At 46.6% G+C, this 15,967-nt stretch overlaps 1 protein-coding gene across 4 annotated transcripts in view; it reads right to left on the bottom strand.

The window, feature by feature from the left end:
• Window positions 1-15,967, bottom strand: part of LOC119194145 (plexin-A1) — a 160,060-nt gene that overhangs the window by 75,502 nt on the left and 68,591 nt on the right. For all 4 annotated transcript variants that reach the window (XM_037448262.2, XM_037448264.2, XM_037448265.2 and 1 more), the window contains exons 4-5: window positions 13,630-13,770; window positions 2,440-2,540 (exon numbers count right to left, since the gene is read on the bottom strand). In XM_037448262.2, coding sequence (XP_037304159.2) covers window positions 2,440-2,540; window positions 13,630-13,770 — 242 coding nt within the window. The remainder of the gene's footprint in view (window positions 1-2,439; window positions 2,541-13,629; window positions 13,771-15,967) is intronic.

Here is a 15,967-nt window from a genome sequence, read left to right as displayed (position 1 = left end):
TGCGCCACTGTTAAGCTAATCTGGCAATCATATTAAGATGACAAACATGCACAGCCATCATACAGAAATGGGAGCAATAACGGAAGACAAATAGCTAATAGCTACCCTAGCCATTACCGTAGGCCTTTACATCATTACCTTATTGGCCCCGACATTTGTGCAAGAAGCGCTAAGCTATTTGAACATCCACTCCCTCTCATCCTTTCCGTTTACCGTTGCATCCCGATTCTAACTTCTAGGGAGATGTACAGGCAATCATTAAAGTTCCCCCGAACCGTAAAAACGATACAATACCACGCGCATATCAATGGGGTCAGCAATTTCCACTGCCTATTACGAGCCACCTGATCATGCTAAAAAAAAAAAGAAAAAACGCAAACAGGCCTGTATTGTGGCGGTTTTACTATTAGCAATTCATAATGCATTAGCTATCACTTCACCTTCGCGCTAACAACAACTGGTCCCGGCGGTGAGAGGAAAGTGCTGATGCAGGCGCTCTGCGAGGCCTCAGCAATAAGAAAGGCCGGGGAAAGAAAACGCTAACTGCCTCCCCCGTTTAGTTAGCCTTCACTCGAGCTCAGCAAGAAAAAGCTGTCGCCAACCACTCCCACGGGGGGACTCACCGCCACGCGCACACTAAACGCACACTGTACAGGCACGATATGCACAAAAAGGTATGGACACGTTTTCTCATTATGGACCCCTTTTCCCTCTACTGCTCCTCTGGTGTGCGACTGTGCTCATTTGACTAAAAAACACCTGCGTGTGTGTGTGTGCGCACGTGCGTTTTGTGTGTATTACTGATTCAATTCCACTCTTGATTGAAACTACCATGGCCCTTAATAAGATGTGGCCAAAAGTACCAGGGGGCTGAAAACGAGGCTTATAAATAATTTGCCTATTAATAACCAATTTGCCTGCAAGGGCCAGAGCCAGATTTTAGCAACACAATCCGGTGTGCAATGAGCGGGCTGCATTCGATAAACACACACACACACACAAGGTCAAGGTGCGCCCAGACAGCAGGATAGCACTGGATCAGGTCCATCAGAATTGTGTGTGTAATGCAAAGGGTGTGCGCGCGTGTGCCTTGAGGAATTAGTGGTGTGTTTTTTTTTTAATTTCTTTTAAGATTAACATTAACGTACTAAGAGGCGGCATCATGCCAAACACCGTACAGTTCTCACACTCTCTTTTGTACACACACACACACCCTCAAGTCACAGGAGGGGTCGGGTGGGAGGGGAATGGAGAGACTGTATACAGACACAGCGCTCGCTATGCATCACTCACTAGACTTGTGAGTCACTGGGTTTAATTTCTAAACAGAACTGAAAATCTCCAATCCCTCTGGTTAGATCTAATCATCTAGAGTAATCTTAAAAGGACAGTAAAAGGACAACAACATTAAGCCCAGCACTAAAATGGGGAGTGACTAATCCTTAATCTGTTGCCATAAAAATATTTAAAAGTCGTGTTTTGTGTGTTCACAACGCATACACAATACTACATTAAATTCCTAAATGCAGCACTGCTGCCAAAGAGCTTTGAAGTTGTAGCATTAAGATTTCTTCTTTCAATCATAATTAGGCCTCATTAATAGGGGTGGAGGCACTCTACTCAAATTCCTACACGGTTTTAAAAGTGGAAACTGAGGTCAACAGAGGCCCAAGTCTTCGCAGCAACTGGCTGCCTGTGCAGTGGTTCCCAACACCTCCCACACGTGTGCCACTACATGGATAGCAAACTTGTTTTACATAGACATGGACACCTTCTAGGCTAACGCAAAGTTCTCCAAAAAGTGTGGAAGTTTATTTAACAGTACATTAACAATCCCATTGTAATGCAGCTCAGGACATGGAAGGAGCCTGAAGACACTCATTCAGTGTTCTAGTTTGAAGCTATCAGTACAATTGAATTTTAGTGAACGGTAGTTCAGAATATCCTGGTCTCTTTTATTCAGCAGGTTTTTACAAGTCGTAATTATCTACAGACGTATTCGTAGCTGTAGACGCCCACAAAAAAAACCCTGAGGCCAGAGAACAAATGAATGCAAGGTGTCCATTTTCTACTGAAACTTTCAGAGAGAAAAGGCCCCCCACTGTGTTCCCTCTTTTACGCCCAGCATTAACAAAACTCATTAATCTTGGAATAGATTAAAGAAAAAGTGGGAACTGCACGGATAACAAGTTCAGTGCCAGTGGAGTGAATCGGCTCTCTGATAACAGTTCAGGCTTCAATACTTTGTCAGTCGAGAGTAAAATAACCCCTGGATGCCACAACTCTTCCCCTATTTTAGGCTGGCATTTCACTGTGAACAACAATAACTGAAGTATCTGTGGTGACAAGAGGCTACTGAGCTGCATTGTGTACACACACACACACCTAAAAGACCAACACGTTTTGTTAATAGTGCGCATGGGTGTGTGAGGTACTTACACATTGTGGAGGACACACCATCCACAGTGGGGGTCTCTGGAGCCCAAACAATCCCCACAAGTGGTGTACTGCTCGCAGCTTTCCACTGGAACTCTCACCACCTAGAGACAGAAAGAGAGAGGGGGGGCGAGTAGGTGATGAAGAATTAATTAGCCTCATTATCGTCATCAGACCAGTCAAATGAGCAGTGTATATTTGGCTGGACGGAGAATGAGCATTTATCAGACTGATTCAATTCAGCAAACAGTCACGTTGTATGTTTGTGTGTGCGTTCCTAAAAGAGAGCGTGTCTGTGAGAAGTATGTGTGTGCGTGCGTGCGTCTTTGTGCACGCGTGTGTTCTGGTGAGTGATTCCGACCCATCGGTGTGCGACAGCCTCCAGTGAAGCGTTTACAGGAGAGGCCACGCAATGCATGCTGGGACACCCGACAGGTGGCTGCCACAAAGGTACTGTGATTGACAGGTGACCTCCAAACCAAAGGGAGGCCGAGGAGCAGAGGGACGGACCCCGGTGCGTAGGTGTGTGCATGCGTGGGTGTGCATGTGTGTGTCAATCACCTCCCTGCTTGGTGTTTGAGCTTATGTGCCCACAGATGTTGCCTAAGAAACTGGATCAAGTGTTACACAGCTGGCTCACAACATGGCCCCAGTGGTTTAGAAAGTGCGTGCGTGTGTATTTCGAGATAACCACATGAGAGGACAACGTTTTTTAGTGAGTGACAGACAGATTGCTTGCATATGCGTGGAATGCGCATGTGCAACAAAGAGTGTTTTTGCGCTTTTGTGTGTGTGTGCACATGTGCGAAAAGTGTCAACTTTTCTTCACCACAGGGCCCCAAGTCGACGAGTGGCTTGATCCCTGTTTCATGATGTGTGTGTGTGGGGGTGTGTGTGTGTGCGTATCAGATTGCAGCTAGTGTTAAATCATGCATCAGATAGAGCCGGGCTGATCAGTAAGTAACAGCTTTTAACAACTCTACCCATAGGTAACACAATTAAAGTGTGGACACACACAGATTCAACCATGAAAACGCCTTACAAGTGGTACGTGGGAACTAAAGCAGCGGCCGGCCCGGCAGGGACTGACATTTTTATGAGGTAGGGATGGGAAGGGGGAGAGATGGAGAGATCTATGGGATAAGAGGACCGAAAAAAGCACGGCAGAGAGAGAGCAGAGGCCTGAGGTAAGCGATAACGCTGGTTAGCTGCAGGATGGAAATCAGCCAGACAAAGGAACGCAGAGCTGGAATATTAAACCGGGGCCGGGATTCCACCGAGAGCTTTAAGTACGACACAGATATGAAATAGATATGACATGATGGAACTCATTTATGCTCTGAAACGTCTTGTATCAGACTGGCTTTGGGGCTTTTTGACGGAACAATCACGCTCATGCGGGGGGGGGGGGCAGAGGGGGCGGACGGACAAACACACTTGACATTGTGTGCCTCTAATCCGTCTTCTCTCTCTGTTCTCCTTCGCTATACGTTTGTTATTTCCATTACTCTCCATGTTCTGTTCCTACTGCTTCTTTCTCTGCCACACAATCTTCCTCCTTCCCTGAGCATCTCATTCATTCTGCAGACACAAGTACAGTAGCTTTCAGGCTGGCCCGCTGCCCAGAGAGAGAGAAAGAATGATGAAAATGATGAAAACAAGCAATGACGGAGAGCAAAGTGTGGGGAACTGGGGGGTCATCTACTATAAGAGCAGCTGTATGAATGAATAGAGGGAAAGAGAAGTGTAATGGAAGACCACACGGGCCGAATTGGCAGGGACAGTGTGCTGAGTAGATGGGATATGGTGGCAGACGGCTGCTATGTGTCACTGTCAGAAACAAGTGGAAGTGTAGTTTTCATCTGAAAGGGGAGCTGAAAGCGGGATGGGACAAGGGATTGGTGCGGGACAGTAGGAGGGTGACAGGGGGGAAATAAGTGTGACCGAATGAGCAGAAAATGGAAAAGTGGATGAGGCAAATTCAGCTTTAGCTTATTACATGTGACTGGACACGTTGGCAGAAAAAAAAAAAAGAAGAAAAAAATCATCGCGGAATTTCTCTCAAATAGTTCATGATTTGAAAAAAAGTTTTTAAAAAAGAGCAAATGGAAAGTGGAAGCAAGAATGGCCCGTTCCTCGTATCATCACAGGCGTGAACCAATTCCCCCCCGTCTCCTCCATAAATCATTATGACTATGATTAAGCACAATGGCTCACATAAATCAAACCAACACTACGGGCCTTTGGTGAGCGAGCATAACCTTATCACTGCCCCGATGTAATGACAGACATGCTCTATTGTCCACAGATGTTCCCGTACCAGGGAACCCACTGGGGGGCTCCGTTCAGTGGGGGTTGGCGTACAGATGTTGATGTGGTAGGGGGCTGTGATGGTGGTTTTTCCCAGTAGGGATATAAAATGTTTTACTGGAGCCGGGAATGTTCCTGTATAACCGCCTGCAGATCCCAAAAATATGTGCCTGCGTGTGCGTTGGGAACACTGCTCACACACACACACACACACACACACACACACACACACACACACACACACACACACACACACACACACACACACACACACACACACACACACACACACACACACACACACACACACACACACACACACACACACACACACACACACACACGACGGCTCTTTTAATGAAAGCCAATTCCCCCACAGCGCGCCACATTACTCCTTTAAATGACCTTATTAACCAAGGCCGCCATCTCCCCTCTCTTGCCATCTCCTTATTTACAATAGCACCAACCGCCGTAACTCAGTTCTTGGTCCCCGCTCTCTTTCCCCGGGTTGTCAGCCCTCCGCCCCCCCCCACCATATTGCAATGCCATGACATCTCCTTTGTGCTATAAACTTTCCACCTTTCCTCTCCAATCTGTTTTTACACAGCGGCATCACCTGCCTTTAAACGTCCCGCTAACGGGCTTTGCGACGGTCACCCCCAAAACCCGACGGACCCGTAAAGCTTTCAGCGCCGCTTTTCATTGGTTGTTAAACCTACAGATATAAAAAGATCAGCGGTTGTGCGCCTTCAGTTTTCGTTGTAGAGGAGAAGCAGAAGGGGGGGGGGGTCACCAGAAGAGAGCCTCTTGTATGTGTTGCACTGTCTGGGAGCCAAGAATAAGAAATCTTTTTCAGTTATTTTTAGATCTCTACATGAGAATCTGCATCACAAATTAGGAAGCCTCCCGAACAACAGTCAGCCAACCTCTTGTGCTCAACACTTCACCTAATATGGTTCTAACCCCACAGTGGCATACTGTGGAGTGTCAATTTAAGGAAAGAGCACACAAACAGACAGCTTTCCATTGATACGTTGACAAAAACTGCACATATTTGAGGGGGGGGGGGGGGGGGGGGGGGGTCACATTTGAGAAATCTCATAAACTTGTGGCTCTTTTATTGCTCCGCTCCTTTCATCCAGACCGTACTCTGTAATCGTAACTACCCGAGGTTGAGCGGTGAAGAAATGGGGAGAATGGGGGTCAGATTTAGACTAAAAATTCAATTGAGCAGAAAGCAACCGGAGGACGCTGAGGAGATCTTCGCTCCCCCCCCCCCACCCCCCCCCCCCCCCCCCTCTGTAGACCGGCATCAACCACGCCTTTATTTTGTAACAACCGCCAATCGTCGGCCATCTTCCAGTGGTCTGCGTGTGAACCGCCATGTGCATGAAAAAATGTATTAATAATCTACCAACAGAGCACTGAAATACATCAAAAAGGCTCAAGTCTGCAACTGGGGGGGGGGGGGGGGGGAATCCGGCTATCCCTCAGGCCTAATGCTGTCTCTCAACGGGGTCTCCGTGTAAGTGTTCGTTCTTCCAGTGCAGGGATACCTGCTCTTGGGGGGGGGGTTGTATCAAAGGCTGGATTAGTATGTGTGCATTGACTGGATTGTAAAGGGCTTAGGAGATCAATGGCTGACTAGGAGCTTGATGTGTTGACTGATTGGAGATAAGCAGCAACGCAAACAGGACTGTGGGAGTCAGGCAGTGAGAAGCAGAGAGAGGGAGGACGGGACAACGGAAGGAAGACCGCAGCAATCACATCGTTGGGTGCCATTAAAAAGAAAACATCGGCCGTCCGATTCAACCGTGTTAGAGATGGCATTGACGCATCGGACCACTGTGGTCGACTCTGCGGACCGGTTCTAGTGAACTAGGTCTTTATGTGCCACTGTGATAGCTGTAATCTCTGGTTTCTTCCTCCAAACTCACTCTCTGCTGTATTCTTTGCTCCCACGGCCCTTCCTGCCTCCCTCGCTATCTTTATCTTGCCTCCTTTTTCTTCCTTCCCAATGAGTTCTCCTTTTTGGCCTCTTCAATTTTTCTTTTCTATCCTGTTCCTCCTGCACTGGGCTCAATTATTCACCCGTATTCTTTTTTTTCCTCTTCTGAAATACTGTTTTGATACAGTCCTGCCGGTGAAAACAAGAAGCAGTTCAAACAGCTTATTTATTCGTCCTTTGTGTGTGCCCATATTGTGAGTTCAAGGGCAATAAAGATGATGACTGAAATTCCCCTTACTGCTCTGAGACAACCTTCATAAAATAATAATATAACACACAGGATGGACTCCATATGACTGCATGCAGCTGTAGAACTGCTGTCTGTGAGAGTGGAGGTGTGTGTAAGCACTTTTGCACTAAAATACAAAAGAAGTAAATAAAAGAAGACATCTTTGGAAAAGTAAAAAAAAAAACTAAAAATTGGTCACTAAAAAGTCTCAAACAGACGTCCTTGCTCTTCATAATTGCAATTATGATGAAAAGTTAGTATTGAGTGCAAGCGATACCATGTAAAAACTGAACTTAAGAAAGGACAAAAGAATTTGAAACAAAGCTTGAGACAAAAAGGAAGGGAAATATAAAAAGTGCAAAAAAGAAGAAGAAAACAAAGGATTGGCCACACAAACACAATCAAGAGAGAAGCTAGAGTGAGAAAAAAAGACATTGAAAAATAAAGATGTGAGTCTTCATCAGTCATCACATGGACATCTCCATTAACTCCTCCAAAGAAAGGTAATCTCAAACTATAAGTCAATACACTTTCTCCCTCTTTGTGTGGTCATTTGTCCATAATGCTGTGTCCCTTGTGAAGGAGAGAGAGGGAGCCTGAGAGATAGAGAGAGTGAAAAAGTAGAATGAGAGCGCACAAGAGGAACACTGAGACAGAGACAAAGGAGGAGACGGAGATTGAAAAAGTGCAGAAAACAAAGAATTGGAACAAAGAGACTGTAGAGAGAGAGAGCGAGAGAGAGAGAGAGAGAGAGAGAAAGGTAAATGTGAGCAGCTAAGGTAGACGGGCCTAGGGGTCTTCTAATTAAGTGAGGATGGGAGAGGCCGGCGGCCTGGTAAATCACTCTGTCACTTTAGTAAATGGACTTGGTGAGGAGTGAGGAGCCACACAGCTGGCATTTCCATTAGCACTGCCAAGCGACCCACCACCGTATTCACAGCCACGGAGAAGCACAGGGTGGATGGGAGAAGGGTTGGTGGGGGGGGGGGGGGGGTTCTGATAGGAAACAGAAAGGCTGCTAAACTTTCACGGGAGTCGCTGTGTGAACGGCATGTCTGATGGCTGGATGGATGGATGGGAGATTTTTGAAATATCACAAAGAGTTAATTGCAAATAGGAAACAAATATACATTACAACAAAGATGTTTCAGAAACAAATCCAGAGACGTGAAAAGCATCACATCAAATGAACGTTTCAGCCATTTCAAGAATAATCCTTTAGAAACTAACCGTACAACCGGGTTTCATCAGGACAATTGATTTGGGCCTCATGGTATCATTAGTGCTCAAACAAGCAATTTATTAGTGTGGAATGTTCCAAATTGATGCAGCGGAGGAAGAGATGACTTTTAGTCTCTATTATTGATGAAGCTTGAAACATGCCGAATCCTTCCCTTCCTATAAGCTTCATGCTTCATCATTAACTAAGCAGAAATGTTCAACATTTGCCAAGCCAAACCTTGCAAAAGTGAGCATTTGCCGCTTCGCTGAATCCCTGGTTGAGGCACTTTTTGTGGAATGTTTCCATATAAAAAAAATTAACAGATATATCATGTGTATCCGTCTTTCCAAATGTGTTGAAACGTACTTTCCAGTGAATGTTTCTGTGCAATTTCCGACAGTGAAAAGAAAACTTGCCGTTCAGCTTTTCCACAGTTTTTCCTCAGTCCGACACTTGATACTGATGAGGCCTGCTGTGCACGGATTGTGAAAAGAAATGCTACTTAAATTCAAAACATTTCTCTGTGTGACACTTCATTGTTAGCAAGTGTGGCCGGCTGGTTGAGGCGCAGGAACGAATCCACCGACGTTGCCGCTCACAGCAGCTCCGCCGGCCACGCCACTTTTTGATTGGCCTCATCCAACGCCAATCATCCAGAGCCACGTCTCCCCGCCCCCAACCGCTGTCAGGCACCAGGAGGACCAATTGCACAGCCGATTGATAATGATTGAGAAGAAATGGGGGTGAGCGCAGGGGGGGAGGGGGAGGGGGGGCATGGTGGAAGAGAGAAGCCATTAACCTCCCTATCCATCTCGCCCCCTTTTCTAACCCTATCAGTCTGCTCTATCGCGCCATCCTTTGGGAAAACACGGCAGAGTAAAACGGAGAGAGATGAGGGAGAGACGGAGCTATCTAGTGACAGCTGGGCTTCCATTAGGACTGATAGCATCACGCCGAAGACAAGGGTCTGAGCACGCTTTTTGTGATGAGGCACGCACACGTTCAATCAAGTGCACGCTGACGACGATGGGACGGGAATGAAGGAGGTGCGAGAAAAAGGAAACACAATTAGGAAAGAAAGAGGGATAGAAGAAGTGAAGTTTCAGCCATTAAGAGAAATGGAAACCATTCATCTGTGGTTATTGATGGGGTCTCGGTTAGTCTCCTCACATATCTAGCACTGTTGGAAGGAATTAGCATTACTTTTCAGTTTTTTTCTTCTGTCACAAAAACTCCCTTCTAGTGACTGTACGCCGCCACCACCTCGCTGCACGGGGTCTGCAACATTTACATAACAATGACCACCTACTTGCTCAAACTGTGTGTGTGTGTGTGTGTGTGTGTGTGTGTGTGTGTGTGTGTGTGTGTGTGTGTGTGTGTGTGTGTGTGTGTGTGACATGCAAGTACTCATTCAAGCCAGTGAGTGGAAGTGAGGATGCTGGAATCGTACTCAAATCTAAATGAACAGGTCGGGAGCTCAGCAGCAGAATAAAGCTGCGGGAAAATAAATGATCATTCAATGAAAAGAAAAAAAAAAACCTTTAGGGGGCGGGTGGGGGCACACCTCCTCTTCTCAATCTGTTGAAGCATTTAATGTAAATTCACACTTCCTGCAGGCTGCACGTACAACCTGAGAGTGATAAACAAAAAGGTGTCGGCCAACAATCTCTGATGTTTAAATGCTGCATTATGCACTTGTTAACTTCGGTAGTTACTGCGTGAGCCAGAGTTTGATTAATCACTTAAATTAATCTTTAAGCTACTTAAAACTGACTGATTAGCTGTATCCAGTTCACTAAAATGTCAGTGTTGATTGATACAGCCAGCTGCTTATTGTGTATGTCGATGTCAGACTGTGCTCATTTGTTTGCTAACGAGATTGGCTCCAAACCAGTTGTATGTGAATGTAAACAGATTCCAGAACACACACACACACACACACACACACACACACACACACACACACACACACACACACACACACACACAGGATTGATTGATGTCTGACAAAAACCCTATGGGTAAGATATTACTTGATGAGGCCTTGTTGAGAGAACCAACAACACAATGTGGACCATTGTTTGCTATTGTAGGGACTCAAACCAGTCTTGTGAATGGCAAAAAGAACGTTGTGCACGCGATCATGTGCATGAATACATATTCCTTGGGGGGGGTTCAGGCTATGAATGGAAAGTCAGACAATCACGTTGGCCCGCACACAACACAAAGTCAAACAGACTAACATATGTTTAGATAGCGACTGTATGTGTGTGTGCCAAAAAAAAGAAGGAAAAAAAAGAAAGATGCGGTTGCATCACTGTGCGAGCGCCTGAAGCGTCCCCGTGCTTGACACTTGAACAAAGGTCGTCTGGTGCATTCTCATAACACATCATTTCCCTCCACTTTATCAAGCCCTCCAAGTCCTCCCCGTCTGTTTCCAGGACGCTCGCACCAAACACGGTCCCCCTTCCCTCACCGGAGGCGATGAATATTCATGCTTTCAGCAATTATCCGGGACCGCACTCCACACCGCTACCACATGCATGGCTGCCATCAAAGACTCAAGGATATGCGTGTCCGTATGACACTGTGAGGCACAGTACAAGTACAAAAGGAGCACGAACGGCTGCTGCAGCAGCACATTCTGAGAGAGAGAGAGAGAGAGAGCTCTACCTCTATGGCCGCAAACTAGAAAAGGGAAAACGTTTGATGACGGAAAGTCGGTCTTCATCCAAGACGCCGTGATGATTCTCGACTGAGGAAGTTTTACCGTACACGAGAGACGCTTCAAAAAGTTAGTGTTGGGTCCAAGAGGGACCTCGTTCTTAGCGGTAACACGGCTTGGAGATACGACTAGGTTATCGTCGGTACGAGTGTGTGTGTGTGTGTGTGTGTGTGCGTGGGATCCGAAAGAGATGGGATTTAAAAATGTAACACAAAAAGTCCAGTGTGCAAATGTGATACAAGCGCACAACATATCAGACAAACACATACACACACACACACACACACACACACACACAGCAGGCTGTCATATCTTGTATTGATAATAATGACAGTGATGAATATAGCTGAAACAGAGAGTCATAAATCACAGGGCCTCACCCCTAACGGTGACTCACCACCTGGTCCTGCATTGGTGTGTGAGAGAGAGACGGGGGAGAGGAAAGGGAGGACTCGTCGCAGGCTACGCATCAGTGGATATGTCCAGTGACACCTTAATGTGCTTGGCTTGTCTGAGGGACCCCCGCAGGCCACCGGCTACACACACACACACACACACACACACACACACGTCTACCTGCGGAATGAGAGCAAGGCTATATGTGTGTCATTCGAAAATAGGGGAATAGGGCACTGGTTGCATTTGTCATGCAAACTCACTGGTGTGTTTTGTTTTCGTGTGTGTGTGTGTGCGTGCGTGCGCAGTACACTGGCACCATTCTCTAGCTCAAAACCAACCTCCTACAACCATCAAGTCCATGATAGAGAGAGAGAGAGAGAGAGAGAGAGAGAGAGAGAGAGAGAGAGAGAGAGAGAGAGAGAGATATGGGGGAGAAAAGAGGAACGGAGCAGCGAGAAGGAGATCATTAAAAACATGGGAATGGGATCAGTAGAAGGCGGTTGAGAGGGGAGGACTCAATTTGGGCTTAGATGGCAACATAGGAGCACGTGTGAGTTTGAGTGTGAGTGTGTGTGGCATAGATTTATAAAAAGGGGGGGTAGGGGGGGCATAGCGGGATAGATGAAGGGCAGAGGGATAAAGATGAGGGTAGGACGGAGGGTGAGAGGAGGGAATTGCCCCCTCTAGTCATTAGTCCTGGGAAGGGGTTTAGCCCGAAGGTCTGGCAACCCCCCCCCTCCCATTCTGCTTAACCCGAGCCTGCTATCCATTAATGGGGATCAAATACCCAGCGAGATGAATGTGTGTGTGTGTGATGATGGTGATGGGAGGTGAAGGGAGACGTAACATCCTTGAGTGTAAGTGTGTGTGTGTGTGTGTGTGTATGTGTGTGTGTGTGCGCCCCATGCCCCCCCTTACCTGCTAGAGCTACCAAAAAAACTAAAACCAAGTACGTATACCTCCGCCTTTGTCTCCACATTTTAACTACTGTGTACCCCGCTGACTTCCCAGGGCAAGTGATAGTAGTGTGTGCATTTACTTCCAACAGTCCCCTTAACAGCTCTCAATTACTGCAGCGTGATTGGTCTGCAGGAGAAATGACTTATCGAAAAAGACTCAGGCCGAGGATCAGAGGTGAAACTGGCCAAAACGTCCAGTGTAGCAGTGACAATAATTACCATTAAAGCGAGAAACCTTTTTTTGTTTTATTGGTTGGCTGATCTTCAAATGTACAGGTTTGGTGTAGCAATGCTCAGGGTGTGTACACATCCATTAACTTTGTTGCATGCCTGCTTGTGTTAAAGACAACAAACAATACCGCGCGTACCTAGTTTTAATAAGTACACCTGTACTTATCTGCAACGGTAGTTTATTGTGAATGCACAGGTTAATAATACAGACTGCATTAAAAATTAGATCTTCAATGCAGCTTAATACTGCAGCTCCAATTATGGACAACTGTACTTTGAAAAGGGGAAAGAAGAGTCTGGCTGAGCCTCAAAAACTCTTCTCAAAACAGCCCCCTCCCCCCATCTCACTCTTTTTAATCAAGCAATCTTTTCCCATTTTAGATCTATTAAATCCTGACATATTTTCATCATGTACAATCCCACTTTCCTTTCCCCCCCCCCCACCTCCATCTCTGCTTCCTTCACTCACCACACTAATGAGACAGAAAAACAAGGGGAGCAGCTGGGCCTGGGGAGCACCAGAGATGCAACACGCTCTCCTCCACCCCCCCCCCCCCCCCCCCCTCCCCCATCAAAGTACACACAACCCTCACCAGACCAGAGGTGGAGCTGGTAATGACCACGGACACACACACACACACACACACACCACATGCGACCTATAACACACCCTGTGTGTCTGTGTACGTAATGTCTTGATTATTAGCAAACATGTCATAGTGGACTGTGTGTTTGTGTGTGTGGGTGTGTGTGTGTGTGGCTGTGTAATTACATCCAGTGGGGCTGAGTTGTGATTATACAGTGGGTAGGAGGTTTAAGACGTAATGGCCTAAGTTGGTACCAGATTGCTGTGGTGAAAATGACTTTTGCAAAGTTCAAATACAGTAAAGATTGTGTGTGTGCGCGCACGTGTGCATGTGTATGTGTATGCACGCTTGTGTTAACAAGGCATAGTTAGCCCTGCACCTGTGCTAAGTGCCGGATTGTTCATGCAGGTTAATGATGGCCACATACATGCAGGCATCATTACAGTGTCAGACTTTGCTTTGTATGTATTGGGTACCTGCACCCAGCTGCACAAGAAGATGCATTTCCGCACACTGCACTCACCTGTCTGTCTGTCAGCGTGTAGATGTGCTGCAGGTCTGGGCTGAACAGCATGTCCCTCAGCAAGGGACTTCCTCCCTCGCTGACAGTCACCTTCTCGTAGAGCACAGCTGGACGGGCCGGATTAGCAGAGTTCACCAAGATCTACCGGGACACATTGAAGAGAACCGTAAAGAAACTACTCACATTTTCATGAACTCCTAATTGAGTACACTAAAAATACACTAAATACACCTGGTTATTATAACAGGGGTAGAGAGTGTGAAATTAGCAACATTTTGTCAAAAGGTTGAACGCGCCTGCTTTAATGAGCGTAAAAGGCTTAATAGAAAAGCTTTGTTAATAGCAGTATTGAATATAGCATCATTATTGTTAAGACATGATTAAAGGGGAACGTGCATGGAAAGGAGCATTGTTGACTGGATAATGATGTTGATCCAACGGTAGGAATAGAGAAAATCTCTATTCAGCACCTGGGAGGGAACTAATGAAAAGACTTTTTAAAACTGAAATGATGACAGCGGCGCCCGGAGAGAATAACGGCAAAACTATCTCTGGATTTCAAACACGCAAACCGACATGTGCACGCTAAAAAAAAAATCTTCTTTGTGAGCTTTGGCAAATAATTTGCCCAGATGTGGAAAGTAATGGTGCAGATACAGGATAGGAGATTGGTTGGCTGGGTACGGCTGTGAGCCAAAGTCATCTCGGCAGCAAATGAAAAGCGCAGAGCGGCGGGGGGGAGGGCAAGCAGCAGCTCTCCATTACGGCGCTTTGTCGACTCGCACTGCTATCAGCCCACGGTGACAAGGGAGGGACAGCAGGCAATAACTAGCTGGAAAATGATACTGAACACACACACACACACACAAATAGGTTCGCACCCGGATAGATGAGAATTGATTAGATGGAAATACAAGTGCACACACATACACACATACACACACACACACACACACACACACACACACACACTCGATGAGCGATATGCATAGGCTAACATGCATTTCGATAGATACATACACGATGGGCACACGCACTTTGTGATCAATTTGTTTACAAAAAGAAAAGAAACCAAGGGCAACAATCCCATCTCTCACTGCCTGTGTTTGCGCCAGGGAGAGAGGGAGAGGCCGAGAAGGATAAAGGAAAAGTGAGAGAGAGAGAGAGAGGGAGGGAGAGAGCGCTCATAAGGCTGTGATGAAGCACCGGAGAAGAGAGGAAATATGGTGTTATTATCTAGATAATGGGCCTGTAAACAAAGGAGACATTTCATTCACGGCTGGCTCGCATCACAATGAGCACAAGGCGGCACACAAGGCAACGTACTGGGGTTCTAAACACAGACACACAGAAAAGTGAAAGATAAGTTCATATTTTGGACTCCCCGTATGAACCCCCCCATGCACACACACGATAACAAGTCTGTCTCTCTGTCGGGCTTCCTAACGTTCGTTTGTACCCATCTGCGTGTCCTTGTCTCTTTGTGCATCTTCCAGCCTGCATAATACACAATGTACAAACAACTGTCTCCTCATCTCAGTCCAGAGTCCCTTTTTCCCCTCCAACGTTCATTTCTCCTCTGTCTTTCATCTCTCCCGTGTCCCCTCATTGCCCTCCTCACCTTTCCTATCATCGTAGGGAAGTAAAGTGCAAACATTCAACAGACAAGAGGCGGTTGGGAGGGCGACAGAGGTGAGAAGAGTGGAGCCAGTAAGAGAGGGTGACGTGTGAAAACAACAAGTAATAAATTGTCCCAAATCAATTTATGCGTCAGGCGGCGCAGCCAAGGCCGGCTCGGAGATTATGGAAACCAGGCAGGGAAGAAAAGGACTGTAGTGTATATATAAACCCACCAGATGGATGGAGGGATGAGGAACATTTTTCTAATTGAATCAACCTGAGCCTCTGTGCTTGGGAACCAACCACTAGAATCTGATAAGGTTAACGGGCCGAGCTGTACCTTCAGGAGGGTTAAGAGCTTCTTCTCGCGTGTGCATTCACACATACGTATGTGCACCTACGCTTGCATGCCTGTGCGTGCATGCTCATCCACGAGCACCTGCCGTGTGTAAACATGCACACATCGGTATCAGTTGACAGGTGTGTGCTAACCTGTGTGTGTGTGTGTGTGTGTGTGTGTGTGTGCACGCACGGCTTCTTGTGAATGTGTGCGCATGAACTGTGTGAAGAAATCGATGCAGCAGTGATGATCGGAGACGCTGCCGCTGTCCCAACGTCTCCTCCGTATTGCTTAGCTTTCCACTAAGTGGTTGATGGATGGCTTCATGGAGCGATGCTGCGCTCGTGTTTTTCGGAATAAAGCCCGTCTCTGCTCTCT

The sequence above is a fragment of the Pungitius pungitius genome, chromosome 8, assembly GCF_949316345.1.
Source record: "Pungitius pungitius chromosome 8, fPunPun2.1, whole genome shotgun sequence".
In the NCBI taxonomy this organism is placed as follows: Eukaryota; Metazoa; Chordata; class Actinopteri; order Perciformes; family Gasterosteidae; genus Pungitius; species Pungitius pungitius.
Note: the sequence above shows the minus strand (reverse complement) of the source record. Positions and strands in the feature narration are given on the sequence as shown.